A 27,806-nucleotide genomic window follows, 5' to 3' on the forward strand; every position below is an offset into this window, starting at 1 on the left:
GTGGGTATTACACATCATCTATAGCCAAACCCATGCATTCGAGTGGGACCCGGAATATTTTGACAGGTGGCCGAAATCCATAGTATTATGTACTAAATGAACACGTTATGTATTAAAAAATAATCGGGTTCGTCAATATTTTGAAAGGCGTCTCGAATCTGTAGCATTATATAATATGTAGGGGTGTAAACGAGCCGAGCCGAGCCGAGCTTGGCCAGGCTCGCCTCGGCTCGTTAAGCTCAAAAGCTCAGCTCGGGCTTGGACCAGGCTCGGCCAGGCTCGCGAGCCTTATCGAGCTCGGGTTATATTAAATACACACCCCTCATCTTCCCTGGACAACTCTATCTAGTGTAATTTGACTACTCTTTTTACACTACGGGGGGTGGTCCAAGTAACAAATGGGGTTCTAAAAAAGAAGTGACATATTTTGCCTCCCCCTTTCACTCCTTGGACAACCCTTTTAGTGTATATATTAATATATAATATATATATTTAAATATATTAAATTCTTAACGAGCCGAGCTGAGCCGAGCCTGGCCTAACTCGGGCTCGGCTCGTTAAGCTTAACGAGCCTGGCCAGCCGGCTCGGCTCGGCTCGTTAAGGATTCGAGCCGAGCTCGAGCGAGCTTCCGAGCCCGAGCCAAAATTGACACCCTTAGTAATATGTTCATAAAAATCCATAATATTATGTAACATATGTACCCAATCCGTAATTTTGCAAAAAAAAAAAAAAAACCGTCACTATGTTGACTTTGTCCACTTTTTTTTATTACAAAAGCATAAAGGAGTGGGGTAGGATTGAAATTATGTGGCTTTAATGGGTGCATTTGTTAAAAAGTATAAAGGAGGAGGTAGGATTGAAAATATGTGGGTTGAATGGGTGCCTTTGTTTAAAAAAAGTAAAAAAAAGTGGTGTAATTCTATTAGAATTTTGAGAGAAATTCAAATAATTCTCTCATCTTCTCTTCTGCTGTATAGTATACTAGTAAAAAAACCCGTGTGATGCATGGGCGGCGAAAAAAAGAACATGGTTAATTAAAAGAAGCATTAAAACTATTGACAATAGAGAAATTAAATAACTGATAACATTGCATATTGTTAAGACATTATAAAATAGAAAAATAGAGCAATATTTGACATTGGTTTGCGATAATCTTTGACATATTTTTTTTTGAAAAGGAATCTTTGACATATATTGGTTCTTACATGATTGAAGAATACCCAGTTTAGACAAAAAGCATCTATTTAAACATGAACTTAAAGAGGTTCTACAGAAGTTAATTGCAACTTGTTCTGATCAAGTTGGAGAACAAATATCAGTGGGAAACAATGGAAGCTCATGTAGGTCAATGTATGTTGGGGTGACAGCTTGAAGTCCTTCAAATAGATTAATCAACAGATGGAAATATAACCTAGTAAAATATACCTGATAAGCAAATACAAAATGGTTTAAGAGACAATTGATGTGAAAATAGGGCTTAAATGAAAAATGGCATGAATCTTTGTATAGTGGACTTCGTTGGAAATTAGAGGTTGGCATTCATTCTAATGGCAAAGCAACATCAATTATGAGAATCAGATTGGAGTATCACATAACATCATTGTCCATAAGCACAATAAGCAAATAAATATGTTTCCATAAACACCAATGGTACAAAAATTATAATTACCCTTTAGTTAAATATAAACTTGCACAGATATGGTATGGCCTGCACCAGAGGATGATCCAAACCGTCCACTGTATTTTAAGCTAGTGTGTAGATAACTTATCTACACATGAGTGTAGAAACCGTATTCTCATATATATATATATATATATATATATATATATATATATATATATATATATGAGAATAGAGTTCCTAAGGTGTCACCTCATATAGCTTATATGAGGTGGCGCTTAAAAACATAAGGGGCCCACTTTGTTTGGATGATCCAAAGCATTCGTTTGATAGGCCCTCACATAGATAGGGTGTGCCCAAAAAATCAACTTCATAGGATCATCCTAACCCTTCCATTTGTGGAGGTTGAAATGGATGGGTATAAACCTTCATAAATCTGCCCATTTTTAACCTCCATAAATGGAAGGGTTAGGATGATCCTATGGACCTGATTTTTTGTAGGCACCATATCCATCTAAGGGCCTTTCAAATGAGTGGTTTGGATCACCCCAAAAATGTGGGCCCTTTATGTTTTGTGAGCGCCACCTCATATAAGCTATATGAGGTGACACCTTAGGAATTCTATTCTCTCTCTCTCTCTCTCTCTCTCTCTCTCTCTCTCTATATATATATATATATATATATATATATATATATATATATGAGAAAACGGTTCCTACACATATGTGTAGAGAGTTCTCTACACACTAGCTTAAAATACAGTGGGGGCCCACATTGTTTGGGTGATCGAAGCCATCCATTTTAAAGGCCCTCATATAGATAGGGTGTCTACAAAAAATCAGATCCATAGGATCATCCCAACCCTACGATTTGTGAAGGTAAAATGGTTGTCTTTAAACCTTCACAAATTAGGCCATTTTTTGCCTCCATAGTTCGAATGGTTAGGATGATCCTATGGATCTGATTTTTTGTGGACACCCTATCTATGTTAGGGCCTTAAAAATGAATAGTTTGGATCACCCAAATAATGTGGCCCCCATTGTATTTTAAACTAGTGTGTAGATAACTTATCTACACATATGTGTAGGAACCGTTTTCTATATATATATATATATATATATATATATAAGTTAAACAATTAAACAACTAAGAGACTAGGGGATGGACCCACTAAAAACTTGGGAAAGAAGACATTCAATCCAAACATCGTCAAATAATTCAAAAAACACTTGCAAATTAGATATCATAAGCAAAAGTGAAAGGGAAATGTTATCAGCACTACTGTATTTTGATGATCGCACTCCTCGCTTTATTAAAAGTACGGTATGGCCCGCACCATAGGATGATCCAAACCGACCATTAGATGGGCCATAGCCTAAATATGTTGTGCCCTAAAAATTATTTTCATAGGTTGATCCTAACCCTTCAATCTATAGTGGTCTAAGATCAACTCTCTAACATTCAGATCGGAGGCTTAGGATCAACCTATTGAAATGATTTTTGTGGCACAATGTAAATAGGTTGTAGCCCATCTAATGGACGGTTTGGATCATCCTATGGTGAAGGCCATACCATACTTTTAAATTTTTAATTAGGGGTGGTTATTCGGTTATAACCGAATCGAAATAACCGAAATTTGATAACCGAAATAATTTCGGTTATCAAATTTCGGTAACCGAAACCGAACCGAAATTTTAAAAAACCGAACCGAAACCGAACCGATTAAAAATTCGGTTATTCGGTTATAACCGAATTAACCGAATAGTGGGATAAAAAGAGGGAAAGAAGCAAAATCTTTGTTTCGATCGGAGGGCTAGGATGATCCAATCGAAATGATTTTTTGAGCACAACCTAATTGAGTTGTGATCAATCAAATGGACGGTTTCGATCATTCTTTTGAGTGCCAATATCACATCTTTTTTTGAAAAAATAATGGTTTGTTATCATTAATTCGGTTATTTCGGTTAACCGAATTTTTTTTAGAGATAACCGAAACCGAAACCGAATAACCGAATTGCCAAAAAAAAAAAAACCGAAACCGAACCGAAATGGAAAAAAACCGAACCGAACCGACCGAACCGTTTCGGTTCGGTTCGGTTATTCGGTTTTAACCGAATAATGAACACCCCTACTTTTAATAAAGCGAAGAGTGCGATCATCAAAATACAGTAGTGCTGATAACATTTCCCAAATGAAAACCACCTAACAATTAAGGCCGGTTAATTAGGACATTATGGTTTTTAAAAATCTCCTCCTTTTAATTTGAAATTTTTTAAATTAGAAGAGAGATGCTAGGAAAACGGGAATTCATTTTCTCTAAAAACACCATTTATAAATAAGTGACACGTGGACAAGACGACAAGAAAAAATGCAAACAGCAGCCAGGTCCGAATCTGCCTTCTATTAATATGACAAAAATACCCTCTGACCATTGGATAGTCTCTCTCACCAACATTGCCTGCAATATCTGAAGAATTGTAAGAACAGATTTAGATTCCGGTTGAAATCTCATAGAAAACGGGATCGGACTTGCCTGGTGAGATTATGGTTGACGTGGGTCTCACACGTGGGACATGGCAATTGTTTGAAAAGTTAACCAGCTTGTAAGGGTATTTTGGATATTTTAACCCGTACTCTTTATTTTCGAACGCATCCCCGTTTTGAAAGCCTTTCCAAATTTGAAAAGACGGTTATATGTTCCTCCTCCAATTTCGTCGCTAACTTAGTGGAGGAGATTTCAGCTGACTTAGTCTTTCACAACCTCACCAATTCATCTCATCATTCTCAACTGGGTTTCCCTTAACTCCCATTTCCCCCTCACTTCTCTTCTATCAATGGCAAAACATGCAGAAAATTTTTCCATTTTTTCAAGCTAACATCTCCAAATACTCCATTAGAACTCAAAGAACCATATTCCAAAAAAAAAAAACCCATGTCTCATGATCCAAAATTCCCTTGAAGATTCATCACAACAACAAGAAGAAAACAAAGAAAAATGGCAATGAAAGCCTCATTCTTCATCCTACTTTTCTTAATTCCTTGCATGGTTTATGGGCAAGATTACGTAGGAGAAAACGCGGCCCCACCACCCGCTATGGACAATTGTGATGGCATTTTCTTATCATATGCGTTCATATCTCGAGTCAAGGAGTTTCCCCACGTGAAGAACGCCTCCGCGCAGGCCTACGCCTTCAGTTCCATGGCAAATATATTGAATGCACAAACACGCGATCTTAAGGCATGGAAAATGTTTATTGAGTTTCAACATGATGAAATTTTGGTCTCGACCGGTGCTGCCGTGTTGTCGGACGGTACCGATTTGCCGGCCTACGCTGGCAATGGTACATTCTTATCGGGTTTTCCACAGTCCGATTTGAAGAATTCGATCGATACGGCCGGAGACATGACTCAAATTCAGGTGGAGATTGAGATCAAAGGGACTCAATTCGGGGTGAAGCCACCCGGGGTTCCGATGCCGAAGACGATTCGGCTTGCTAACGAAGGTTACAAGTGTCCTGCACCGACTCGTCACAGTAAGCTCTTCTTTATTTCTTAATCTGCTCTATTTTTTAATGAATTTGTATATTTTTCTAATCACTCGGTAAAATGTCATGGGAACTCTTTGGCAATTTGATCATTAAGTTAACTATTACACCCATCAAGAGATCCTCGTTTAGCAGCTATGACTATATAATTAGTGGGCTTTCTCCTTTGAAAATTGACTACATTCGGGCAATCTTAACCATACACGATTGGTGTATTTCGAGGTGATGGTCACCCAATTTATTTGTAGGGCATCGATTGAATGTTTAGGCATTTCACGTAGGCATTTCACTTGGGAGTCATTTTTTAAGGATTTCGAATACATCTGGTGTCCCCAGATGAAGGGTGTGGATCATGTGGACGTTATGCAGATGGGCCCATATCAAGTTTCTCCTCGTAGTGTAATTTTCCTCCCCTGTAATAAGGATGCCTCGTTTCTGCTCACTTTGCTCTTTGATATTGCTTTAGTTATATTAGGATTGTTGCTATGAAAGAGCTACACGCTGTTATTTGTGTATGAGGCAGATTAACCATATAATTTTGAACTGCTTAACCATAGAATGAAAATCGTAGCAATCTGAATTTAGCTTTCTTTTCAAAATATTGAAGATTAGGCCATTCCATTGAGGCCAATGGTGATTGACCGATGGTTTTTATAATGAATTTGGTGAATGGCTTTTTGCACTGGTATCTTCTTTATTTCAAACTTCTGACTCTTTATGCATTAATACATTCATATGTTCATATTCCCCAAAGTGCAAATGATTTGGCTGATCGGTTTGCAAAATCAGGCGTCTTGAGGGATTCCTTGCATATCGAACGCTCCCTGCCCATTGATGCGAATTTGTAATCCTTTTGTTATTAATATATGTCATCTTCAGGGGAAAAACACATTAAAATGGTCTACTCATCTTAACATGACCAGATGATGCCAAAAGTGTGCCCTACTTGAAGGGGAGAGCACTGCAGTTGATCCTAAAAACTGAAAGCAAGTGGTGCCAACATCCTCATCATGATCTGACCTTGATTAGATGGTGATTAAATTAGCAACCAGCGAGATTTGGTGTTTTCTTCCCATCTCCACTTGTGTATTATACCATAATTACTGTATAACAGGTTTTCAAGGGTGGGAGCTTCCAACACAATTCTAAACTTTACTGTCTCTGCTATTACTGTTAATTTTCTTGCCTGAAAGAATTCATTTCCATTGGTATTAAGCTGCCCTTATATACTGTAATTTAAACCTTCAAAGGAATGTTTGGCTTCTGTTTTCAGAGACTGAGATGCATGTCTGTTGCATCCTAAACAAAAAATTCAAGCCTAATGCCACCATAGACACCAAGTTCTTACCACGTCCGAATGGAGATCTCATGCTCTCTTATGACGTTATTCAGGCCTTCGAAGGGAACTACCTTGCACAGGTAACCATAGACAACAACCATCCTCTTGGCCGTCTTGACAATTGGAACTTGACATGGGAATGGAAGAGAGGAGAGTTCATATTCTCTATGAGAGGAGCCTACACTCTCAAGAAAGATTACTCTGATTGCATCTATGGGGCCGCCGGAAGCTACTACCAAGATCTCGACTTCACTCCAGTTATGAACTGCCAAAAGAGACCCATCATCGCCGACCTCCCTCCGGAGAGAGAAAAGGATGAAAAAAATGGAAATTTACCCTTCTGTTGCAAAAATGGAACTCTCCTACCAGCCTCCATGGACTCGACCAAGTCGAAGTCTATGTTTCAGTTGCAAGTGTACAAGCTCCCACCAGATATGAATAGAACAGCTCTTTATGCTCCTCAGAATTGGAAGATCAAGGGTGTTCTTAATCCAGATTACCAATGTGGGCCGCCAGTTAGAGTAAGCCCCACACAATTTCCAGACACAAGCGGGCTTTTGTCTACGTCCTCAGCTGTGGCTAGTTGGGGGTTAGCCTGTAACATAACCCGGCCGAAGAACAAACATTCCAGCTGTTGTGTTTCCTTTTCGGCTTTCTATAATGACTCTGTCATCCCTTGTAATACCTGTGCTTGTGGCTGCCCTGAAACAGAGACCTGCAATCCGGATGCGTCGCCATTACTTCTCCCATCAGAAGCTCTTCTTGTTCCTTTTGCCAATAGAACAAAAAAAGCCATAGCTTGGGCAAAAATAAAACACTATAATGTCCCAAAACCATTGCCCTGTGCTGATAACTGTGGTGTGACCATAAATTGGCACATATATTCAGACTACAGAAAAGGATGGACGGCGAGGATCACTCTTTTTAACTGGGAAGAGTACGTTTTCCACGATTGGTTCACGGCAATTCAGATGGGCAGGGCTTACCCTGGTTATGAAAATGTATACTCATTCAATGGAACAAGGATGCCGGAACTTAACAGCACCATCTTTATGCAAGGGTTACCAGGTAATACTTATCTGATCGCACAGACGAACGGGACTAATCCGGCCGTTGATCCACCAGTACCTGGAAAGCAGCAATCAGTTATTTCGTTCACAAAGAAACTGACGCCTGGTATAAGCATTATACGTGGGGATGGATTTCCTACAAGGGTATATTATAATGGGGAGGAGTGTGCACTTCCTACTGAGTTTCCTAAAGGAGATGCATATCAATCTCGTGTTAACCTTCTACCCTTGATTTTCCTCACAGTAATGACATTTATACTGATGATGGATCACCTTTGCTGATGACCAAACTAGCTTCTTTTATTACTTCACCAGCTGATTCTTTCGTTTTGATCTTACGGCGATCTTAATCTGTAAGTGTGCATAGGCAAATTAGTTCTTGGTCTGATCATCATAGCTAACATTTGTAATTACCAAACTCACACCACCCCCTATGAACCACAAACTGATTCCCACAATCTAGTTAGTAAATTATTTCAAATTATGGGTCTCTGTATCTCAATATTACTAGGGATCATGCAAATTTCAGAACTATGACGCAGGAAGAGATAGCGAAGAACGACCCATGATAGATTGTTGGATAACAAAACCTGTTTCTCCAATACATCTATCCCCGGAACAAACCCAGTCCCTAACAAAGTATTCGTTCCTAAAGCAAGAGAAGATGGTAGTCATGCCTCAAAAGAATCAGTTTTGATAAGAAAGAGAAGAACTCGCCATGATAATTTGTTGGGTGGCAAAACCCGTTTCTCCAATGCATCTATCCCTGGAATAAATCCTACCTCTAACAAAGTTTCAGTTTCTAAAGCAAGAGAATATGATGGCCATGATGCCTCAAAAGAACCAGTTTCTGATAAGAAAGGGCAAAGGACTTCTATTATGGATGATTCAGAGGCTCGAGAGAGATACTATCTGAGGAATTGCTGAATGCGTATGTATACTGATTTTTTCAGTTTCTTCCTATATTTGCCAAAAACTTGGCAGATTATAGGAGTCTTTTCCTGCACAGGGTGTTCTCATGTGGAAGTTTTCTTGATTTTGAGATCCAAAAGCACAAAGGATTGTAACTTATATAGAAGCTGACTACTAGGAAAGCTGAATCTTATGTTTAATTTATGAAAAGTTTTAATTTTCAGAAAATATGACTGCCTGTGTTTTCCAACAGCATTTGAAACCGGATTCTTTATAGCAGTATTTGTATATAGCTTGCATAACAAATCATTCCAAAGGAATTTTTTATGAATCTGATCGATTATTATTTAGCAACAGAAACATGGATCCAGAACATAGAAAGATAATGTGTCAGAATGTTTGCTAGGGAAGCCATTAGCAAGGTTCTTCTTCTAAGAAAGGATGAGTAACTTCCTCTCTAATTCTAATTCTCTAATTTGAACTCAATTCTCTCAAACAACCGAGGTCCCATTCATGGGGACTTAAAGCTCTCTTTTGGAGGAAGTCCTAGATATTTTATTGGGAGTGTAGCTACCGGAAATCCTAAGACATCTGAAATAGGTTTCCCTTCAACATCCCCTAAGTTTATATTGCATAGTAGGGGTTTACTTCTATTGATCCTTAGGTCAGTAGCTTCCTCTGCAAGATTTTATGCCTAGTATTGGTTAGTGGCATTGTATATGTGCTTTATATTTTTCAATGAATTTAGGTTTACCTAGAGGTCATTAACCATTATAAAGAACCCATGTGATCCTAGCATGCGATTTCCATTGTGCTCATGGCCATGTGAATTGTGGTTGGGACCTTCAATCAAGTGGGCTTTGCCAAGGATGATTCACGGCCAAAAAAGTCACACTGATCAGAAGAGGCCTCATAATGGTTCGATTGGTGGCTTAAGAACAGACCAGTGTTACTGGAGTCACTGCTCCCCTATCGACCCATGATCTGGACCACACAACCTGAACACGGTTCGTTTGCAACCCAAATCGCTAAAAACGGCGATTCGGGTCGCATGACCCCAAACATGGTCCGCTTGCAACTAAGATCACTAAAAATGGTGACCCACAAGAGAGAAAGAGATATGCATGTCAACATACACTGAGAGAGAGCACTCCCAAAATGGAATAGTTGTTCTCTCTCTTTGAGAGACACCAACTGGAGTTTTTCCCTCCAACTGCCTAGTTTACAATTTACACAGAGAAGTCATGCTTCCTCTACTGCCATGCTCTTAAAATTTTAGGATTTCCCTTGTTCAATCTCATCAAACTTGTCGATTGATTATGATTTTTATTCTTTCCTCATAAAGTTCGCTTCATTTGACATTTTTCACTAGTTTCCAATCCCCTTATGCCCTGTTCGTTTTGGATTTTGAGAATTGATTTTGAGTCCAAATCACACACATACATACATATATAGGGATTTGCTAGCGTCCATCGCAGAAGGCATTTCATGGATGGCCTTTAGCATGTGGGAGCAGCCACCTCGTGAATGAAGACAAAATCTGCTGAAAAGTGAGCCTGTGTGGCTGCTCCCACATGCAATCATCCATTCGTGAAATGCCCGTTCCCACACTGCATACTAGAATGAACCGTGTTCCAACTAACATTGGATCAGACGGCTATGTTGCATCAAAATGGGTACGAGCGTCAGAATTCGACACTCCACGGATATTGAGTGTTGGATTCAGCAAACCTCAAAAAAAAAGATCCATGGATTCACCAAAATATTTTAATCAATTCTGAAATTTTAATTTTTTTAAATAATAATAAGATTATAACAAGTAATATATTAAAATTTTAAATAGGTTAAGTAAATATATTTTTTATTTCTATATAAAAGATTATTATTAAGACAATAAAACTCAAAACATGCGGTAATTGTAAAATTATTGTATTCGTATTTAGAAAAAAAACAGAGATAGAGAAGTGTCGCAAAAATATACCGAAGTATTGGAATCCAACATGTGTCTGAAATAGGTAATTTACCCATTCAGATTGTAAAAACGATAGGAAGCCATCCATCCACATTCACTTGGCAAAAAGTTCATCAATAATACAATTAGGATTCTTTGATCCATCGTGGACTCCCCCGAGTCGACTACCTTTGACCTTGGCCGCTAGCCCCCGAGTCGACTACCTTTGACCTTGGCCGCATTCCGGGTTTTGCACTGCATTCCGTATTTTGCCCTACAGAGTCAATAAAAACTCCTTTGACTCTCCGGAATTATGACCGCATCAACCGAGCACTCAGCCGCGTCAACTGAGTACTCGACCGCATCAACCGAGTCAGCTAGGATTTTCCCCGGACGTGTTCGGCACCGCATGCGCGTTTTTAAACACAGCTAATCATATGGTTATCTAGATAATGACAGCTATGATTTTATGGCTTGAGCCTATACCTAAATTCCACATTGCTTTGAAAATTTCTTCTTATAAAATAGAAAAGGGAAAAAGGAAAAAGAAGAACAAATGCAACCATTCATCCATTTTCAATACCAAGTACTAGGAAAAGGAAAATCTGAAATATTTTATTGATATGAAAGAAGCTGCCAAATAGCAAGCTTTCACTATTTCAAGTATAACAAGATCAAAACAAATGGTACCAATAATACACTTACAATTCTGTGGGTATAAAATGAAAGAGGATGAAAATAGAACCTCGGAGTACATGAATCTCACATACATTATGCGCACTAGCAGTGCTGATACAGAAGGTAACTGGTTATGTTGGACCACCCTCTAAGCTACTCTAATCCAACATTCATTTGGAAGCAATCACTTTTGACAGGCATCACTGTTGGGAAAGAAAAGAAGCATGTATTATTCTCTTGAGTAGCGGAAAATAATCGATCCGGATGTTGTGGAATCTTGTTTTAATTTACGTCTTTTTGGCCTGTAGTTCAAAAGTAAGAAAGTCAGATGGATGGTGTATACTCTAAAATATTAGCTCCAAAAAATCAGCTGATTCGTTACATGTGGGCACACAAATGACAGTGTAGAGCAAAGCCAATTTAATAAAATATTTTTTCAGTGAAAATTCCCAAAGTTAAACATCCAAATAGGCCAATAAGTTATTCTATGAAGCTGCATTAGTACATTTTTGTTGCACTGCTGTTTTGAACATGGAGAAAGTACATTTTAAGTATCCATGCACGGCATGGCTTGAGCCATGTTGTGCATGGTGTGATGTATAGTTCCATGTGGCTAACAAACTGCCATGTGGGATGGACATGTTTTGCAAAGAGAAAGTGGTTCAAGAAAAGAAAATTTCAAATACAGTTTGAGTCTGGCCCTCATGAAGAGACATATCTTACCTTTTTCAGATACTTTTTGTGTAGCTTTATGGCACTGCTGCAAGCTTGTTTAGCATCTAGATTTCCATTTATGTCATTCAAGATCTGAGGAGAAAGTAAACAGATATAAGAGGGAGAGAACTCGACGTAAGTGAATGTGTAAATTACGAAATTATTCTCGTCTAAAGATTTCTTGTAGAGAACCGAGAGATCTTTAATCTCTCATAATAGGATCAAACACGATGTGCAACAAACGACAAGAAGAGATGCAAGAAAGACAATCACAAAAAGCAAGAACAAAAGATTTACGTGGTTTGGTAGTGTGCCTACATCCACGGGAGAAGAGTTTCGCTATTGGGATTGAGCCTCTAGCTCAATGGTAAGCCTTTGCCCTTCAACCTTGAGGTCGGAGGATCGATCCCAGCTTACCTACCAAAGAAAAGGAAGAGTTGCATTATTTCGGTTTAGGGTTACAGAACTTTCCTTTCCTCTTGGCTAGGAAAACTCAACACCCGTAACCCTAATACATGGCTTATATATTAATGCAACTTTATTGGGAAATTAACGAAATACCCTTTAGTGCAAAAACACAAATTGAATTTTCCTTCAGAGTGCACATTAGTCCGCCATGACAATCAATTACTGCCGGAGTACAAGACATTTGCATGTCATTTCTGAAAAATTGGTTTCACATAGGAAAATGAACAAGCCAATACTGTCTATTTGAGTGGTAGAAGGCACCCCTCTTAATAAAGGATAGCATGGGCTCTAGTCCTGTTGTTCTCAGGTTTTGGTCTGCCTGGATCAACTTATGTAGCAAAACTGAAAGAAAGTAAGAACAAAAAAGTAAAAATAAATTAAAAAATACCCTATTGGCTCATAGAAATTCAAAGCTCAGGATGTTTTTTCAATCGTCTTGGCTGACTGATACTTTTCCTTTGCCACAATGGTTGTGTTTCCTATAGCATTGTTTGTAGTGCTCTTCTGTTTTGTTGTTTTGTGATAATCTCGGTCCTATGACTTTGCTTTGTTGGCTTTGGTTTCCTTGGCCGCAATGGTTGTGTTTACTTTTTCTATGTTTGCAGGGCTCTTCTATTTTGTTGTTTTATGATTATCTCGATCATTAGACTTTGCTTTATTTCTTTGATTTTCTTTATGACTTTCTGGCAGTCATCATTCAAAACTAAAAATAAAACTAATCAAAGATCACCGAAATAACCATCATTAATCATAATGACCGAACCTCAAGGTAATCGATCTGAGTTGTTCATGTATTGTATGTGAAAAGTTGCGTGACTATAAACAGCACGTGGTTTAGCAGCCTTCCAAGAGACAATAAAAACTCGGAGTTCGGCTTTTCATGTAGAAATTGATCCTAGTTCCACAGACGGACCAAGAATGAAATGCATTTTTGTCATTTTATTATATCAGTCGAAATGGCCTCCTCGTCCATGAAACGGACACTAAATATTTTATTTTTTTTGTCCATGGAAACTGAATTCCAAGTTTACTCAGGCTTAGTCAAAATGGTAAAGAGATGATAAGGTGCGACATAAGCATTATGAACTATATGTAGCAGTCATACCTTAACAACATCATCTAGTCCACGTGCTTCTTGCAATATCTTCGAGCTCTTGTTCTTAAGGACACTGGAAACAAGAAAAACTGAAATAGGGAGGTTGGTTTCAGGATTCTTTCTTCCATTCCTCATATTCTCCCTCTCATATTTCCCACACTGGCGTGCCGACTTCACTTTCCCTTTGGATCCTTCACTTTTTTCACTTCCTAGGCATGGCTCTTCGTACAAGTAAAAGATGTCAGGATCATATTCCAGAGCCCACATCATCTGCACCAAGGTTGAATATGGGATGTTACAGCTCTATTGTTGCCAGATTACAGAAACCCCAAACTGGATGAGCTGCAATTACATTCATAGATAAGCATGCAAATGCATATCAAAATTATTCATGTATATGTAAGTGATATGCCACAGAGCCACACTAATCTAGACACAGAGACATGTACCGTGAAGAAGGTATGTACTTATATTTTGTTTCAGAGAACTTTTCTAGATGTCAATATTTTTCCATCGATTGATATTAGAAATATTCAATTCATCCAAAAGTTTTCTTTTCTTTTTTTAATTGTAAATCCATCCAAGAGTTCTAATCACTTTGGTGTTCTTTTGAAATAAAGGCTGTTTCTGCTATTCACTGAAGAAGGCAGCACGGAGAGAATATCAAGGTTCCTACCATTCAAAAAAAAAAAAAAAAAGTTCCTCATTTTTCAAAAAAAAAAAAGGAGTATCAAGGTTCCTTTTGAAACTGAAGTTATGATTCACAATAAATTCATTAGATGCCCAAAGAGCTAACATTGAATATAATTTGAGTAATTCTTAAAAAGCATGAGGCTTGATCAGAAAGAAGCTTAAGGTAACTTTTCATTCAAATGGAAATAAATATAATTTGAAGTTTGAAAATTTTTAAAAATCAATTAATGGAAAGCATTTAATTCATGGAAGCATACGAATTTTATTATAGCATCAACACAAACAAAACTATTAAAGTTTAAGAATGGCAGGCTGAAACAATTGGAAGATGTATCTTTTGATTTGGGCTGAAATATATCGAACGCATACCTCCCAAAGAAACAATGAATCTCCAAATGACAACTCCCGACGGAACAGTACCATAAGCATACGAAATGCAAATAGATAGTGTCCTCCACCAAGTGTCTCTGCGGTCCAAGATCATAACACAAATTCTCATTATTAATCTAATCTAAGGTCGCACAGATACAGAGATGTGAGCATAAAGATGAAATTGGAAATGAATAACCAACAAAGGCCAAAGTGTACTCAAGCATCATGACTAACATCACAGAAAATGGATTAAGAAGAATAGTAATAACAATGACTAACATCAAAGAAGGTGGATGAAGAACAGTAATAAACATTTGTATGCATTGTTATTACTATTGCGAGTCTCACTAGATAAAAAATTCAACAATTTGTCCATTCTAGATCATAATATATTAAGTAGAGAAGAAAAATCGGACGGGAACAACCAACACCATAGTTGTTGAAATTCAGTTCAGTTTTTCCATGGGCTGCTATACCCTGAACTGGAAATTTCTTGCGTAGATAGGGAATGTAGTGTATGTAAAGAGGTCTTCAGTGATGTAAAATACCAATAGGAGATTCTTGGTGGAGGAGTCAAATAAGATTCATGCGTGGTGCCTTCCTATACATTCTGGTTTCAATAGAATGTATAGGAAGAAAATAAAAAAAAATAGATCTATCAATATATACACGATAAATCTTATTACATATAATTCTATTAATACAATATAGTTTATTTGATTTAGTTCAGAAAATCTTAGCCTGGCCAGTTTCAGAGGGCACCACCACACATGATGACCAAGAGTAGGTCCTTCATCCTTTGTTGGTCTTCTCCAGAGACAAATGTAGTTGGGACACTCCAATAGGATTTCCCTCGTCGGGTGTGGTTCCTGTGCACAGATGGTGCTGTTGAGGTAGATGCTTTCATCTGGTTCGGTGAACAAACCAAAATCAAGTTCTTGGTGCAAAGTGGTAGAAACTTTTGAGGAAAATCCTGAATAATCTCAGGGTCATTTTACTCATGGACACTTCTCATATTCACAAGGATGGAGAAGCAATTTTGGATGTTTTAGCTAATATTTCTTTGAGCTTCTTTACTTATCTATCTTGGAAGCCTTGTGGACCCACTACATGTATCATGTTTTGTCTTATGAATGAATGTCCTCTTTTACTGATCGAGAAGACAGGAAAAGTGGCTTATATCAATGAAATTTATTATTTTTTGTATAGTCAAAAGAAAAAAAAAAGAATTATATATTTGTAGGAAGGGCTGTAACAGACAGAGGTCATATTAAAAAAAAAAAAGCCATCAACCACAACTACAGATCTCAGCTATGAATATAAAATTATAAGATGTACCTAAGTGCTGATGAAGCTTTGGATCAAGGACTTGTGTAATTGATGCCAGACTATTAAGTTGACTCTCCACCCCGACAGATCTCTCTGTGCATCTGAAATTTCCTCGCTTTAAATATTCAAATGACAATGCATATCATAAGCAACTGGAAATAAAGAAAGATGAGAAAAGGCATAAACTACTGTGATTCCAAACGAACAACAATTGATGCTCAGATAAAGAAAAAATATCGGCAATGGTTAATCCTTAAATGCTGACATGAATATGAAATACATCGATACCTTTAATACGCCACATAATGTCCGGAAAACAGTCAGATAACCGCGATGAACAAATTAGATGGGAAAAAATAGCTAGAGATGGTATGATAGCAATCTTAACTATTTGGATGAAGTTGTATTCTTTCATGAAAAGGCCTCACATTTAAGAAAACAGCCAATGTAGTAAGTTCCAGCGGAGTTTAAATTAAAAAAATTAGAAAGGAATGTTCCAGTGACAAAATTGAACAACTCTTGAAGTGTGGAGATTAGTTTCATTAACTTCTATAAATTCTAATGGTGATATTCTAAACTTACAGAAACCATTTCGAGACAGAACTTGAAAAAGACAATAATCCACACATGTTTATATCATGGTCTTGTCACCTCAATTATCCAAAACAGCTTTTAGCGAGTGTAAAGGCCTATGCAAGATAATTAGATGTAACTGTAAATCTTAAATGCCTGCAATGATGATGGGGCTGGCACATGAAGGGACTAGAAATTTTATCATGGTTATGTAGCATCTAATTTCCCTGAACAAGCAGGAAATTTAAACCCTGAACTGCAGATTATCTAAAATTGTAGGTCACCAACTGATCACTAAGAATTTGTGACACTAAGGTACACATCCTCTACATTGGATTTGTGACTCATTTATATTTGCAGAAAGGTTAATAAATTTTCAACAAAGACCGAGATCCACAAATGAGATAGCAAACACTTTTCCATAATAGTTGATATTGTAATTAGGACCACAGATGTTTTTGCTTTGTATTTGGTTGCAGGGACAGCTTGTTCCATTCGTACTGTAATTTTCTTTTTTTCTTTTTCTTTTTTTTTTTGAATAAATGTTGTTGCCAGTCAAAAAAACAGAAAAAGAAATATACATGTCAAGACAATGAATTGATAGAAAATGAAATTTTAATAAAAACACCATTAGTAAAAAAAAGAGAAACCAAGTATGCAGAAAGATATATAAGAGTATATGACATCTATAGTTGTACATATCATAGTACATACAGAGTTAGCACTTTAGGTGTGTGACATCAATATTTGCCCATATTGCAATATCATTCACAGATACCTCTGAAGAACATCAAACACATCATAGGAGTCCATCACATGTCTCAAAGAAAAGGGCGTAGATGACATAAAAAATAACACCACTCACGGAAAAAAAAAAGGAATAACACTATTATATCTGGGTCAATGAGAAACAAAGGATGTAAGACATTAAGTACCAATCTACGCATCAAGCGTTCAAAGCACCAAAATGCATCTGCTTCATCTTCTAGAAGGACCACCATCGGGGAGCAAAGATCACTCATTCCTACATGCCAACGTCATAAGTTAAATATATTTCAGCAGTGTACAAATAGTTAAATAGGGAAATGATTACAACAACAGAACATAAAAATCTACCATGATTTGAAAGTACCAAGATATTCTTGATTTAAAGATATGATATTCACTTGATTTTTTTAATATATGAGAAAACTACCTAATTGCAGTGTACTTGGAGAAGAGGATAAAAAACTATGATAGCTTGCAGAGGGTTTTTTCAATGAAGAAACCCACGATATATAACCTATGTTTTCTTCAGATTCAGAGATATTTCATTATCAATTCCTAAATGAGTTCATAAGAAGATAACCCACCTTGACCATAGCCAACGTCTTTATCTATCCAGGCATAAACTGCAAGGATATCCCACAGCTTTGATAAATGCTCTTGCTTCTCGTAAAATACTAATGTCCTGTCAGTACGAACCACATCGAGGCCTGGCATAAATAATTTTTGTATAACAAGTCACAATCATATTAGTCTGTATTAAGTGAAAATGCATAATCCTACTAGAGCTTTTACTTGTTAAAACTAATGATTTCCAATTTATTCATACAATATTGAAACAAAAATGTTCCTTTCCCAGCCAGATATTATTTCTCAAACTCACTCAGGAACAAGAAAGGAATACAATCATTCAGTAGGAACCTAAGACAGCAGTCAAACTTACTAATTTCTGTAAAAAAAAATTAACTATAACCACAAGTTCATTTTTCTAATTGTGTCACCAACTAAGGATGGAACAAGCATAGGACTGGTAGAAATTTAAGAACATAAGGAACAAACAAGAAAACCATCAGATTGGAAAAGAAAATTGGGCTCAAAGATAGGCAGTAAAAATTACCTTAAAAAAGATGGGCAACACCCAAATCCTAAACTCAGAATAGGAGATGTCAAGGTTCGCTAAGAACTAGAAGTGGTACACTTCTGTAGGAGCATGAGTCACTTGGTTGGTCCTAGCTGGGAAAGAAGGTCCAATATTTCTTCAAATATGTCCCTTAGCCTGCCTTTCTTCTCCCTTAACTAGGCAAAGTTCTTTCTCCAGGTATTTTACTGATGTCACTTGGTACATGTTGTATTCATAGTGTACGAGAAAATGATTATATCGTAGCAGTACAAATCTAGTTTCACCATAGGACGACACAATTTTGGGATCAAAGGTAAAAAAGTTACGCAATAGGGAAGACTCGAGAAATGTCAGTTTTAGTAGAACCATATGGTATCAATCAATGTTTTAAGACAAGTTACTTTAACTTTTCCAAGTGTCCAGTCATTAATAATGGATTTTACTGATTTAACCCATCTCTTTAGTATCTCAGGTTTCTTTCACTCTAATATCTTGTGGAATCTCTACAAGTTCACTCAACTTGGTATGGTGCCCTTCACTACTTTACTGTTGTGTTTCTTAAGATAACCCATCCTTTGTCAATGAAGCAGGTAAAAGAGCACTGAGCGTAAGTTCAGAAAATACTACTTACGACTCAACACAATAAGAGTGTCATCACCAGCCTAAGGTTCTATTAAATAAGGTCCAACCCAGGGTCAACCTGAAGTTCGACATTGGAGATCTAGTGGTTTGGAAGGGTTTTGGATCAGGAATAGAAAAGGCTGGGTTTCAGGTAGGATTTTGATGTGATCAACCACAAAGATGGCTGGAGGCAAAAGGGAATGCAATCCACCACAACAGTGGTCTGAGGCAAAGAGGGATGCCATCTGCCACAAAGGTGGTTGGAGGCAAAGAGGACTGTGATCGACCGCAAAAGTAGTTGGAGGCAAAGAAGGAGAGAAGAAAAAATTTGAGGGAAGAAGAGAAGAGTTCTTGCTTGGATCTTTGATGATCTTCTGAATTTCCATCACATATCTGATCTTCTATACTCTAGTAGGAACTCAAGAAATGATGTAGCAAAACAAAACAAAAAAAGGAGAAACAGAGAGCAAAATAGAGAGAGAAACAGAAGATGAAGAAGAACAAGTATGGAGAGAGTGGAATAGATCCACAATGGGCTATTGCTTTGTATTTATATTAAACCATTAATGATTGGAAAAAGACAAATACTCGCCCAAACACATCTATCCCCCCCCCCCTCTCTCCTCTCTCATGCTGAAAATACATATCAATCGTGCCTAGCTTCGATAAAATAAAAACAAAATGAGACTTACGTAACTCCTTTTGTCAAGGAACCCACAAGTTGTTAACCAGCAGAACAAAAGGGAAGACAAGTCTCCTTTGACAAAACAGACTCATAAATGAAGTGTCTGTCAACTTCAATGTGCTTTGTTCGATCATGCTACATGAGATTATTTGCTATGTTAATAGCAGCGTGATTGTAACAATATAGGCACATGGGATACTGGACAGACACATGTAACTCTTTCAGAAGACGTCAAGACCACAGTAATTCAGCCATTCAATGCGTCATAGCATGGTATTTTTCCTCTGCACTAGATTTCACAACCACAGTAATTGATATAATTAGTTTACCATAAGATAATCAATTTCTCTTATTTTTGCTTAGTTCCCAGTCTTCAAATTTTATTTTGGTTTTCACATTTTGAGTAATTGGGATAAAGCCTTTCACTAATCTATTGAATGAACATAATTTTTATTTCTACTTCGCAATTTCATACATAGGAATTGGAATCTGAAGGTTCAGTGAAAGGCCAAGGAGTAACATACAAAATGGTAGTATGAAACTATTTCTGGACTAGAAGTGGTACTGCCATCAATATATTTACATACATATGTGGCCTTGTACTTGTATTTTCTTTTCTAAAAATTATCTGTTACCAATCACAATAAGAAAGTTTCCAATCCATGAATGTTTCCAAAACTTAACCAAAGGTATTAACAATAAATCCATTTTATTTTCAAGTCACTCTCTTAATGAACTGCATCTTCTTAAATTTAAAAATCCTTTTCAATGATATACACTCACCAAAGCTTAAAATGATTCCCTTGTTCTTCTTCATTGATAAAAGGACAAAATCTATTGAGTCAAAGAAAGGATATCCAGTCATTTCAGCTCAAGATGGAAAGCTGTATGAAGTCTTATTCTAGCAGTGTGTACAACATGAAATATCAAAAGAACAAATTAGATCAGACATGTGCAAGAGCCACTCTGGTATGTAACAAATCCTCGACAATTAAAACAAGCTGTTTTCTAGAATTTTAAGATTCAATGAATATGCAATAATATTGCATTGTCCTATCATGTTAGGACATTCAAGAAAACCAGTTAATTATGAAACCTGGTTGTACATATATCATATAGATATGAATGCCCTACAAAATCAGAGTATTCGTGTTTGAAGATCACAATGTCAGCATGAATATGTCAAAGTCTCTCTAGATGGATCCAGTAGCAGCGTTTCTCAATATAGAAAGGCAAAGCAACAAAACAACTAAATCCATTTCCTCAACACTCCAAATTTAGTAGATCGGATAGGGGAGTAGAATGTGTTCATGGTGTGGATTGGAGATTAGGAGTGAAACTCTACAACAATCATTTGAAACAAGTGTCATCTTGACCAAAGACCTACCTATTTGATGTAAGGTAAGCTTCCATTGGATTACTTTCTTGTCCAGAGGAACATGGTTTGCATACTCCACCTTCTCCAACCCGTTAGGAGTGTTTGAACGCAAATCATCGAATGCATTCTCTAGTGATTCATTGCTAGGGGGAAGTAACGAGTCTTCAGCACTTCTGGCTTGTGGAGGAATCGGCAATACTTTGTCTGGATTTGCTTGTAGAAGGGCCAAAGGATCTGGAATGGGCTCCCCATCCTCAGTGATAATGGGTGCTGTGATAATCCTTCCACTACCAACAATGGGGTCCATTTCCCGGCACTCTTCTTTCCACCTAGCATATTGGTCCCTGCAGTTGAACATGCATGGATGAACATAATAGTTATTGGGTACTAATTAACATAGGAGTTTCAAATTAGAGCCTCAAAGTTTAAAGGAAGACAGAGAAAAGTAACCAAAATGAAATTGTATCTTCTACCTTATCACTCTTAAAAGGAACACACATAAAAGTAACCAAAATGGAAATGTATTTCTACCGTATCACTCTTAAAAGGAAGGCAGAGAAAAATAACCAAAGTGAAATTGTATCTTCTACCCCATAAGCGACAAAAAACAAAAGAGAACAGGGTTGTCATGGTTGCAAAGAGTGGAAGCATTGGATTGGAGTATAATATGTATGCTCCAAGAAATAGAAGCAGTGTAAGCACCGGAAATACACGAGGATGAACATATTAATTATTAATAGGAGTAACAAATTAGAGCCTCAAAGTCCAAAGCTAAATTTAGAAAAATAAACAGACTGAAAATGTAGCGTCTGTCGTTTAAGTGATAATGAACAAAAGAAAACATAACAGTTTTCAAGGTTGCAAAGAATGTAAGTACCGGAGTATGATGTGTACACCCCAATATAAGTAAACATGCATTTATGGTGGAGGTTGACCAAAAGGCTTAGGCGCCGCAGATCAAGCAGCATTACAAGAACATAGACTTTAAGCACAAACTAGGAAACCTTATGATTAGTACGGATGACCCTCTAAAGAAAGCTGATGACAAGTATGATTACTAAGTGATTACTTGGCTCTGGAGTAGTATGGAGCCCTCAACTAGAGCTTATATTGATTGAGACTTCCAAACAAGTGTGGAACCCTAAAGGAGATGTATTCCAAAGAGAAATGGGAGAGAAAATCAAGTGCAAAGAAGGGAGGGGAGGAGGAAACGCCAATGAAGATGGAGAAACTTAAGTTTCCGAAGAGGAGGAAGTTGTTGCAGCCAAAGAAAGGAACAAAGCGACTATAGAGTATAGACATAGAAATGAAAGAAGCAGAGCATGGAGGGACAAGGCCAAAAATGACATTTATGTTAAAGCAGCTGAAGAGAATAAGAATAGTGTTGAGCTCGAAATGTAGTACAAAGACAAGATTTTTTTTGTTTTTTTTTCTTTTTTTTCAGCCAAAGGGATCCCCAGTTAACTGCTAAAAGACCCTCTCATTATTAGGTTATTTCAAGTTTATTTTTGTGTTTCTTATTTTACAATTGACAAGGACCTTTGGATGATAATAAAGCATGTTACGATCTTCCTTCGGGCCTCTTCCAGTATTTGCAAGGCCTTAGCCCTTTCTGCATTTGATGGAATAATGTTTTCTGATACCACATGACCCAACTAGTAAGCTCATGCCTCTTGACATTTTCAGTCTTTGGAGACTTAGCATGCACAGTTTGTGCTTCGGATTTTGAGATCTTTTGGACATTACATTCATTGCTCTTGTGAAACACTTCTTGAAGTTAAGGTAAACACTTCTTGGACATTACATTCATTGCTCTCCTCCTCTTTTCTTTTTCTTTTTAATGAGTCTTCCTCTTTCTAACTCTTTCATTCGTTGTTTCAAGCATCCTCATTAATTTCTGTCTATTAAATCTTGACTTGTGTGGACAAAAAAAGGGAAATTAAATTTTTGTATAAACTTACATCATAGCCCATACCTAGAAGTGACACACACATATACCCATGTGTGTGTCACTACTAGATATGGTGTAATAGCCGATCATATATATATATATATATATGGGAAATGACATTTCCACCTCTTTTTGAAGACTGAACAATGAAAACATAATGCATATATGGCTGCAATATAAGCTAAAAGTTTCTTCTAAGATCAAGTAACTTTAAGAAAACATAATCACCTTCGCCGTTGTCGCAATTGATCTCTCTCATCAAAGGTGCTTTTAGGAGCAAAACAACCAAGCAAGAATTCCCAAACTTCTCCTCTTATTGATGGATGGATACCCTGATTTTGTCAAAATTCACATGTAAAACAAAGAATAAATTATTTGTTTTGTATACATCAGCGGAAATCTCGTAATGATATTGAGATTGTTGATTTTGTTGTCCTAATGTACAAATAAAATCTACAATTGATGATTCTTATGCGCTGATACCAAATACAATGATGCTTTTACAAAAAAATAAGGTTCACGAGTCGATGTGTAACACTTGTTTTAAATATTCAAATAATATATTCTGATCTGGAATCAACTAAGAAACAAATTTCTATCAAAAAAGTATGGCAATTTACCTCCAATTGAAAACATATCAAAAGTATATTTTGTAGCAGATTACAATTTACAACCGTTGGACTGATCTATCAAAAAAACTTGCAGAAAACAACTGCAAGGAATTTTGTATGGAGGATCTCCTCTTAAGAACAACCACAAGAACAAAAATCTGCAGCAAAAACCTACGCAAAACTTCCTCACCTTCTTTCTTATTAAAAACTCATGGAACTCTCTTTTAAAACTCCAAATTTCTATGTATATGTAGTCCCTTATTTCCGCACTATTAAGAGTCCTAATAAGACTAGGACTGTTTGTGCGAGACCGGGTGGAAAACGTGATAGTAGAAGGAGACTCGTTGAATGTCATAAGGTGGTTGAAGAAATCTCAAAATCCGCCTTGGAGATTTGATCTTCTTTTTGACGAAATGTTTGACTGGATGGCTCGATACTCTTGGTCCTCTATTCATGTTTGTCGATCCGCTAACCAAGTGGCCGATTGCCTCACGAGAGTTGGAGTTTCAAAGGAGGGTTTAGCTCTTTTCGATGCTCTTCCCCATTAATTCATTTTCTCTTGTATCTTCTCTCATGTTCCTCTTTTTATCTTTTGCCTTGTATCTTGACTATCTCAGTCGTTTCTTTTAATAAAATTGGCTACCATTTTCAAAAAAAAAAAAAAGATTAGGACTGTTTGTATCATAAAAACAAACTAAAACTACTCATTACTGTTCACGTGAACAATAACTAATGGTCCCTACAACTTAAAGCATAAAACATAAACAATGATAGCCCCCAAAATTTTAACATTCCCTACTAAAATAAAACAACCAAAGCTAATCACTTAAATCTGCGAGAGATTAGAATGGGCCCCATCTAGTCCCATCTATCTTATAATGGAGTAGTACTTATCTATGACTGAATTGAAGTCTATCTCTGAGTGATGCAGATAATAGGTAAATAAGAGGCATATTTGTATCTTCTTCTATTCTTCCCTCTCTTCTCTTCGTCTCCTCTTTTCTCCCCTTTCTTCTATTTCCCTTCCCTATCCTACATCAAATTTGAATAAATCCTAATGGGCAAATATGCCTCTTATTTGGCCTATTATCTGCATCACTGAGTCACGTGTAGGAAATTTTGCACCTTCCTTTGCTTCAAGTTGTCGCTCCAGTTTTGGGTCACGAACACTCCCAAATTTCCAGAGGCTTGTTCACCTTATAGGCATTGTCATTAATCTTCTTCAGAACTTCACAAGGACCAATAGTCTTAGGCTTGAGTTCATGGTACTCACTACTAGGATAGCCTTCTTTCAAAAGACACATACTTTGTCACCAACTCCAAAAATAAACTCAGCGATGGCGGTCGGTATTCTCGTTGTACTTTACATAGCTAGTCTCAATGTTAGCTCTCACTTTGTGAACGTATTACAATACCTGGAATTTCGTCATTCACTCTATAAGGCTAAATTATTGGCAGACTCTTACGCCAAGAAGGGTGTCTCTAGTGTTTCTTTGTATGTGGGGCAATATCTATCCCTGTATTTGTTGTTTTTTCAATGATATCTACCTATTCTAAAAATAAAAGGTCTTTCAAGATCACCAATAGTTACAATGGTTTCAGTTTGCATGCTCTGCATCTCTCTCTTCATCAGAAACATTTCTAAACCGCCCAAAAACATGCCTGAAGTTCCCAACATTATAATTGGAAACCCCGGTATAGCTGCGGACCTTTAGATGCGGAGATCTGCTACAGTTTTAACTTTTTTAACCAAGATATTAGGTTTTCCAGGTCACCAATCAGAAGGACCAATAGGAAACAAACAGTTATGAGGGCATTAGGCTTTCCCAGAAGATTCTTGTTTTATTTAAGATCATCTTAACACTAGGGCACCATCAAGTATGTTGAGGATAGGAACTATGCCATGAAACAAACCTAAACAACTAATTGTATGACGTTATAGACCAGGAAAGATGTACTTACCCCGCGCTGGATTCGGCTGAGTGTCTTGGATATATCCAAGTATCCTTCTTGAGTAAATGCAGCGTGCCACTTCCTTGCACTAAGAGTTTTTCCTGCCTGCAAAGAAGGGTTACAATGAGAATTTGTCCATTATAAACAGGCAAGTACAAGCAAAATGTTAGGGAAGAGCAAAACAAAATGATGATAAGAAGTTTTCAGAAAACATTTGGGTGCATGAAATCTCTCATTCTGTGCAAGAAACCCCCTATGACCTTACTCTTTCTTTCTATATAATCACAATAAATGGTAGTAACAGTTCTCCATATGTATCCAGAGAAACTAAGTCAGCCACTTAAAGGTTGCATTATTCCATCATGTTTTAGCTGCTCCTTATGCAGATTAAAATGGCGAAGCAGATGAGCAGTCGCTTTTATATGGTGGCCGACCGTGTAACAACAAGGGCGGGAAGCCCATCCTCGATATTTGATCCAACAGCAGCCCCTTTTTTTGACTTTTTTAGGGTGCTGCAGTTGGATCAAATATCAGGGGCGGGCTTCCCCTTGTTGGTGCACAGTCGGCCACCATATAATTTCTCCTAAAATAGACTCTTTGATCCCTCTATACATAAAGGAGTTGTGGCATGAAGACAAGATATGGAGGATGAACAGAGGGCATGAACACCCCCAGTCACAGAGAAAAATGGTTTATTTTTTCAGCATATAACTTTTCTAAATTATTTGATTATTTTAATAATGTTCTCAAAAAAAATTATTTTCTAAGAACGCAACTCCCCAACATAAATCCGTTGATGATAGTGTTAGAGAAATGTCGCTAGAATTATGTACCTCCCCGTACTGTAATCTTAAAAAGATTTTGCACCCGCGAAAGGGGAAATTTCTTTCACATAACCAACAGGGTTTTTAAGAAGTTTATTTTTTTTAAGAAGTTTATTTATTTGCTATTAAAGTATAAAAGATTAAATAACACCTTCTTCAAGAGCTTAACCTTTTTGAGTAATTGGTTGTTTCACAGGTACCAGAGTAATTGCCTGGGATCAAAACTCCTTGATATTAAAAATCCACATCTGATGGCCAACCCAAAAGAAGGGCCACACATGAGGGGGAGTATTAAAGTACAAAAGATTAAATAACACCTTCTCCAAGAGCTTAAGCTTTTGGAGTAATTGGTTGTTTCACATTTGCAAATCACCTACTAAAGTAGTTGCAAATCACCTACTAAAGTAGTTAATTCTAATCTTCAACTGTGGAAATTAGTTAATTTTCAGCAAACCAAGAGGCGAATTGGCTAGCCCAGGCGGAGGTGACTCGATCAGCATTAGAGATCCAATCTCTTGTTCTCTTTGCTGCCCCGACTATCTCGATCAGGTGCTTTTAATCTAATAAATTCTAATCATTTCCAGGAAAAAAAAAAACTGTGGAAACTAGCTTGTCTCCAAATAACAATACCATACCACAAAATCTCTTCCTAACCAACTAAATTGAAATAAAATCTCTGTTATCAGCTCATGTTACTCTGCTTCACCTAAAAAGGAATTCAAATCACTAACTTTCCAAGACTATTTGATTCAGAAACAACATGATCACAATAACAGAAAATCACGAAATAAAATAAATATTCGCATGACTTCATAACAACTACCTCAAAAAGAAACACAATCAAATCAAAATCAAGAACAAATTCACAGTCTAATATTCTCCAATTAAATCAGAGACCTTGATCTTGAACCGTGTCTTTGGAACATCGCTGCATTCAGGACGAACTGCGTAGAAAGAATCAGAAGGAGCTCCTGTATCCCTCCACATTCCAAATGAAAACCGAACCCTATGATAATCAAAATCGGAACCCTAAATCTCTCGAAAAAGAAGATGATAAAATCGAGGAGAAATCTCGACGAAAAAACACGAGCTGGATCTCACGAGAAGAAATATGGAAGAGTTTGGAGAAGTAAAGGAATCTAGATCGGGTGAGAAGAGGAGAAAATCAATGGAGAAGGGAGAGATTTTGAATAGAAAATGGGGATGGATTTTTATTTTATTTTTTTTCCCCCTTTGTTTTTTTAGGTGGAGCGGTTCATGGCTTCTCCGTCACAAACAGGATTCTTTTGTTTTTTTGGAGGTGGGTAACGAGACCTAACGACATGAACGGCCGTTGGACCAAGTTGTTAGAGTCATTGCCGTCAACGTCTCGGACCGCGCCTTTTTTAAGGGGTTTTTGGAAAAGACCATCTCAAGTTAATGTATTCCTTGTATGGGCGATGATTTTTCACCCCCCGTAGGATAATGCGCCCCTTGTAACGTGATTTGACGTCATAAAGCGTGAAAGTCTGCCCACAATTCACGTACAGGGGCGCA

General features: G+C 37.2%; 2 protein-coding genes across 5 annotated transcripts; one reads left to right on the forward strand and one right to left on the reverse strand.

The window, feature by feature from the left end:
• Positions 1-4,416: 4,416 nt before the first annotated feature.
• On the forward strand, positions 4,417-8,778 carry LOC143882601 (COBRA-like protein 10). Its single transcript, XM_077386069.1, has 2 exons — positions 4,417-5,155; positions 6,441-8,778. The coding sequence occupies exons 1-2, from the start codon at positions 4,618-4,620 to the stop codon at positions 7,856-7,858; spliced, it is 1,956 nt and encodes a 651-aa protein (XP_077242184.1). The 5' UTR covers positions 4,417-4,617; the 3' UTR covers positions 7,859-8,778.
• A 2,251-nt stretch (positions 8,779-11,029) lies between these two features.
• LOC143884053 (uncharacterized) lies at positions 11,030-27,624 on the reverse strand. Of its 4 annotated transcripts, none has more exons than XR_013252716.1 (12): positions 27,168-27,624; positions 25,456-25,551; positions 23,111-23,214; positions 20,941-21,275; positions 17,715-17,837; positions 17,298-17,386; positions 15,799-15,904; positions 14,458-14,555; positions 13,405-13,665; positions 12,150-12,248; positions 11,841-11,924; positions 11,030-11,419 (listed from the first exon to the last, which is right to left on the reverse strand). XR_013252716.1 is itself a non-coding variant. In XM_077387417.1 (11 exons), exons 1-11 carry the CDS (start codon positions 27,255-27,257, stop codon positions 11,405-11,407), a joined length of 1,401 nt encoding a protein of 466 aa, XP_077243532.1. In that variant the 5' UTR covers positions 27,258-27,619; the 3' UTR covers positions 11,030-11,404. The 4 variants fall into 4 exon arrangements, 2 of the variants coding, with proteins under 2 accessions (XP_077243532.1, XP_077243533.1); XR_013252715.1 differs by having other exon boundaries at positions 12,129-12,248; XM_077387417.1 differs by lacking the exon at positions 12,150-12,248 and having other exon boundaries at positions 27,168-27,619.
• Between the last annotated feature and the right edge of the window lie 182 nt (positions 27,625-27,806).

The sequence above is a fragment of the Tasmannia lanceolata genome, unplaced genomic scaffold, assembly GCF_043159265.1.
Source record: "Tasmannia lanceolata isolate RefF3 unplaced genomic scaffold, GAP_Taslan_0.1 ptg000008l, whole genome shotgun sequence".
Taxonomy (NCBI): domain Eukaryota; kingdom Viridiplantae; phylum Streptophyta; class Magnoliopsida; order Canellales; family Winteraceae; genus Tasmannia; species Tasmannia lanceolata.

Coding starts and splice junctions, on each gene's coding strand:
- LOC143882601 (XM_077386069.1), top strand. CDS start 4,618: ATGGCAATGAAAGCCTCATTCTTCATCCTACTTTTCTTAATTCCTTGC. Junction 5,156..6,440: donor TCCTGCACCGACTCGTCACA/GTAAGCTCTTCT, acceptor TTCTGTTTTCAG/AGACTGAGATGCATGTCTGT.
- LOC143884053 (XM_077387417.1), bottom strand. CDS start 27,257: ATGTGGAGGGATACAGGAGCTCCTTCTGATTCTTTCTACGCAGTTCGT. Junction 25,552..27,167: donor AGACACGGTTCAAGATCAAG/GTCTCTGATTTA, acceptor CCTTCTTTGCAG/GCAGGAAAAACTCTTAGTGC. Junction 13,666..14,457: donor ATTCATTGTTTCTTTGGGAG/GTATGCGTTCGA, acceptor ACCTTGGTGCAG/ATGATGTGGGCTCTGGAATA.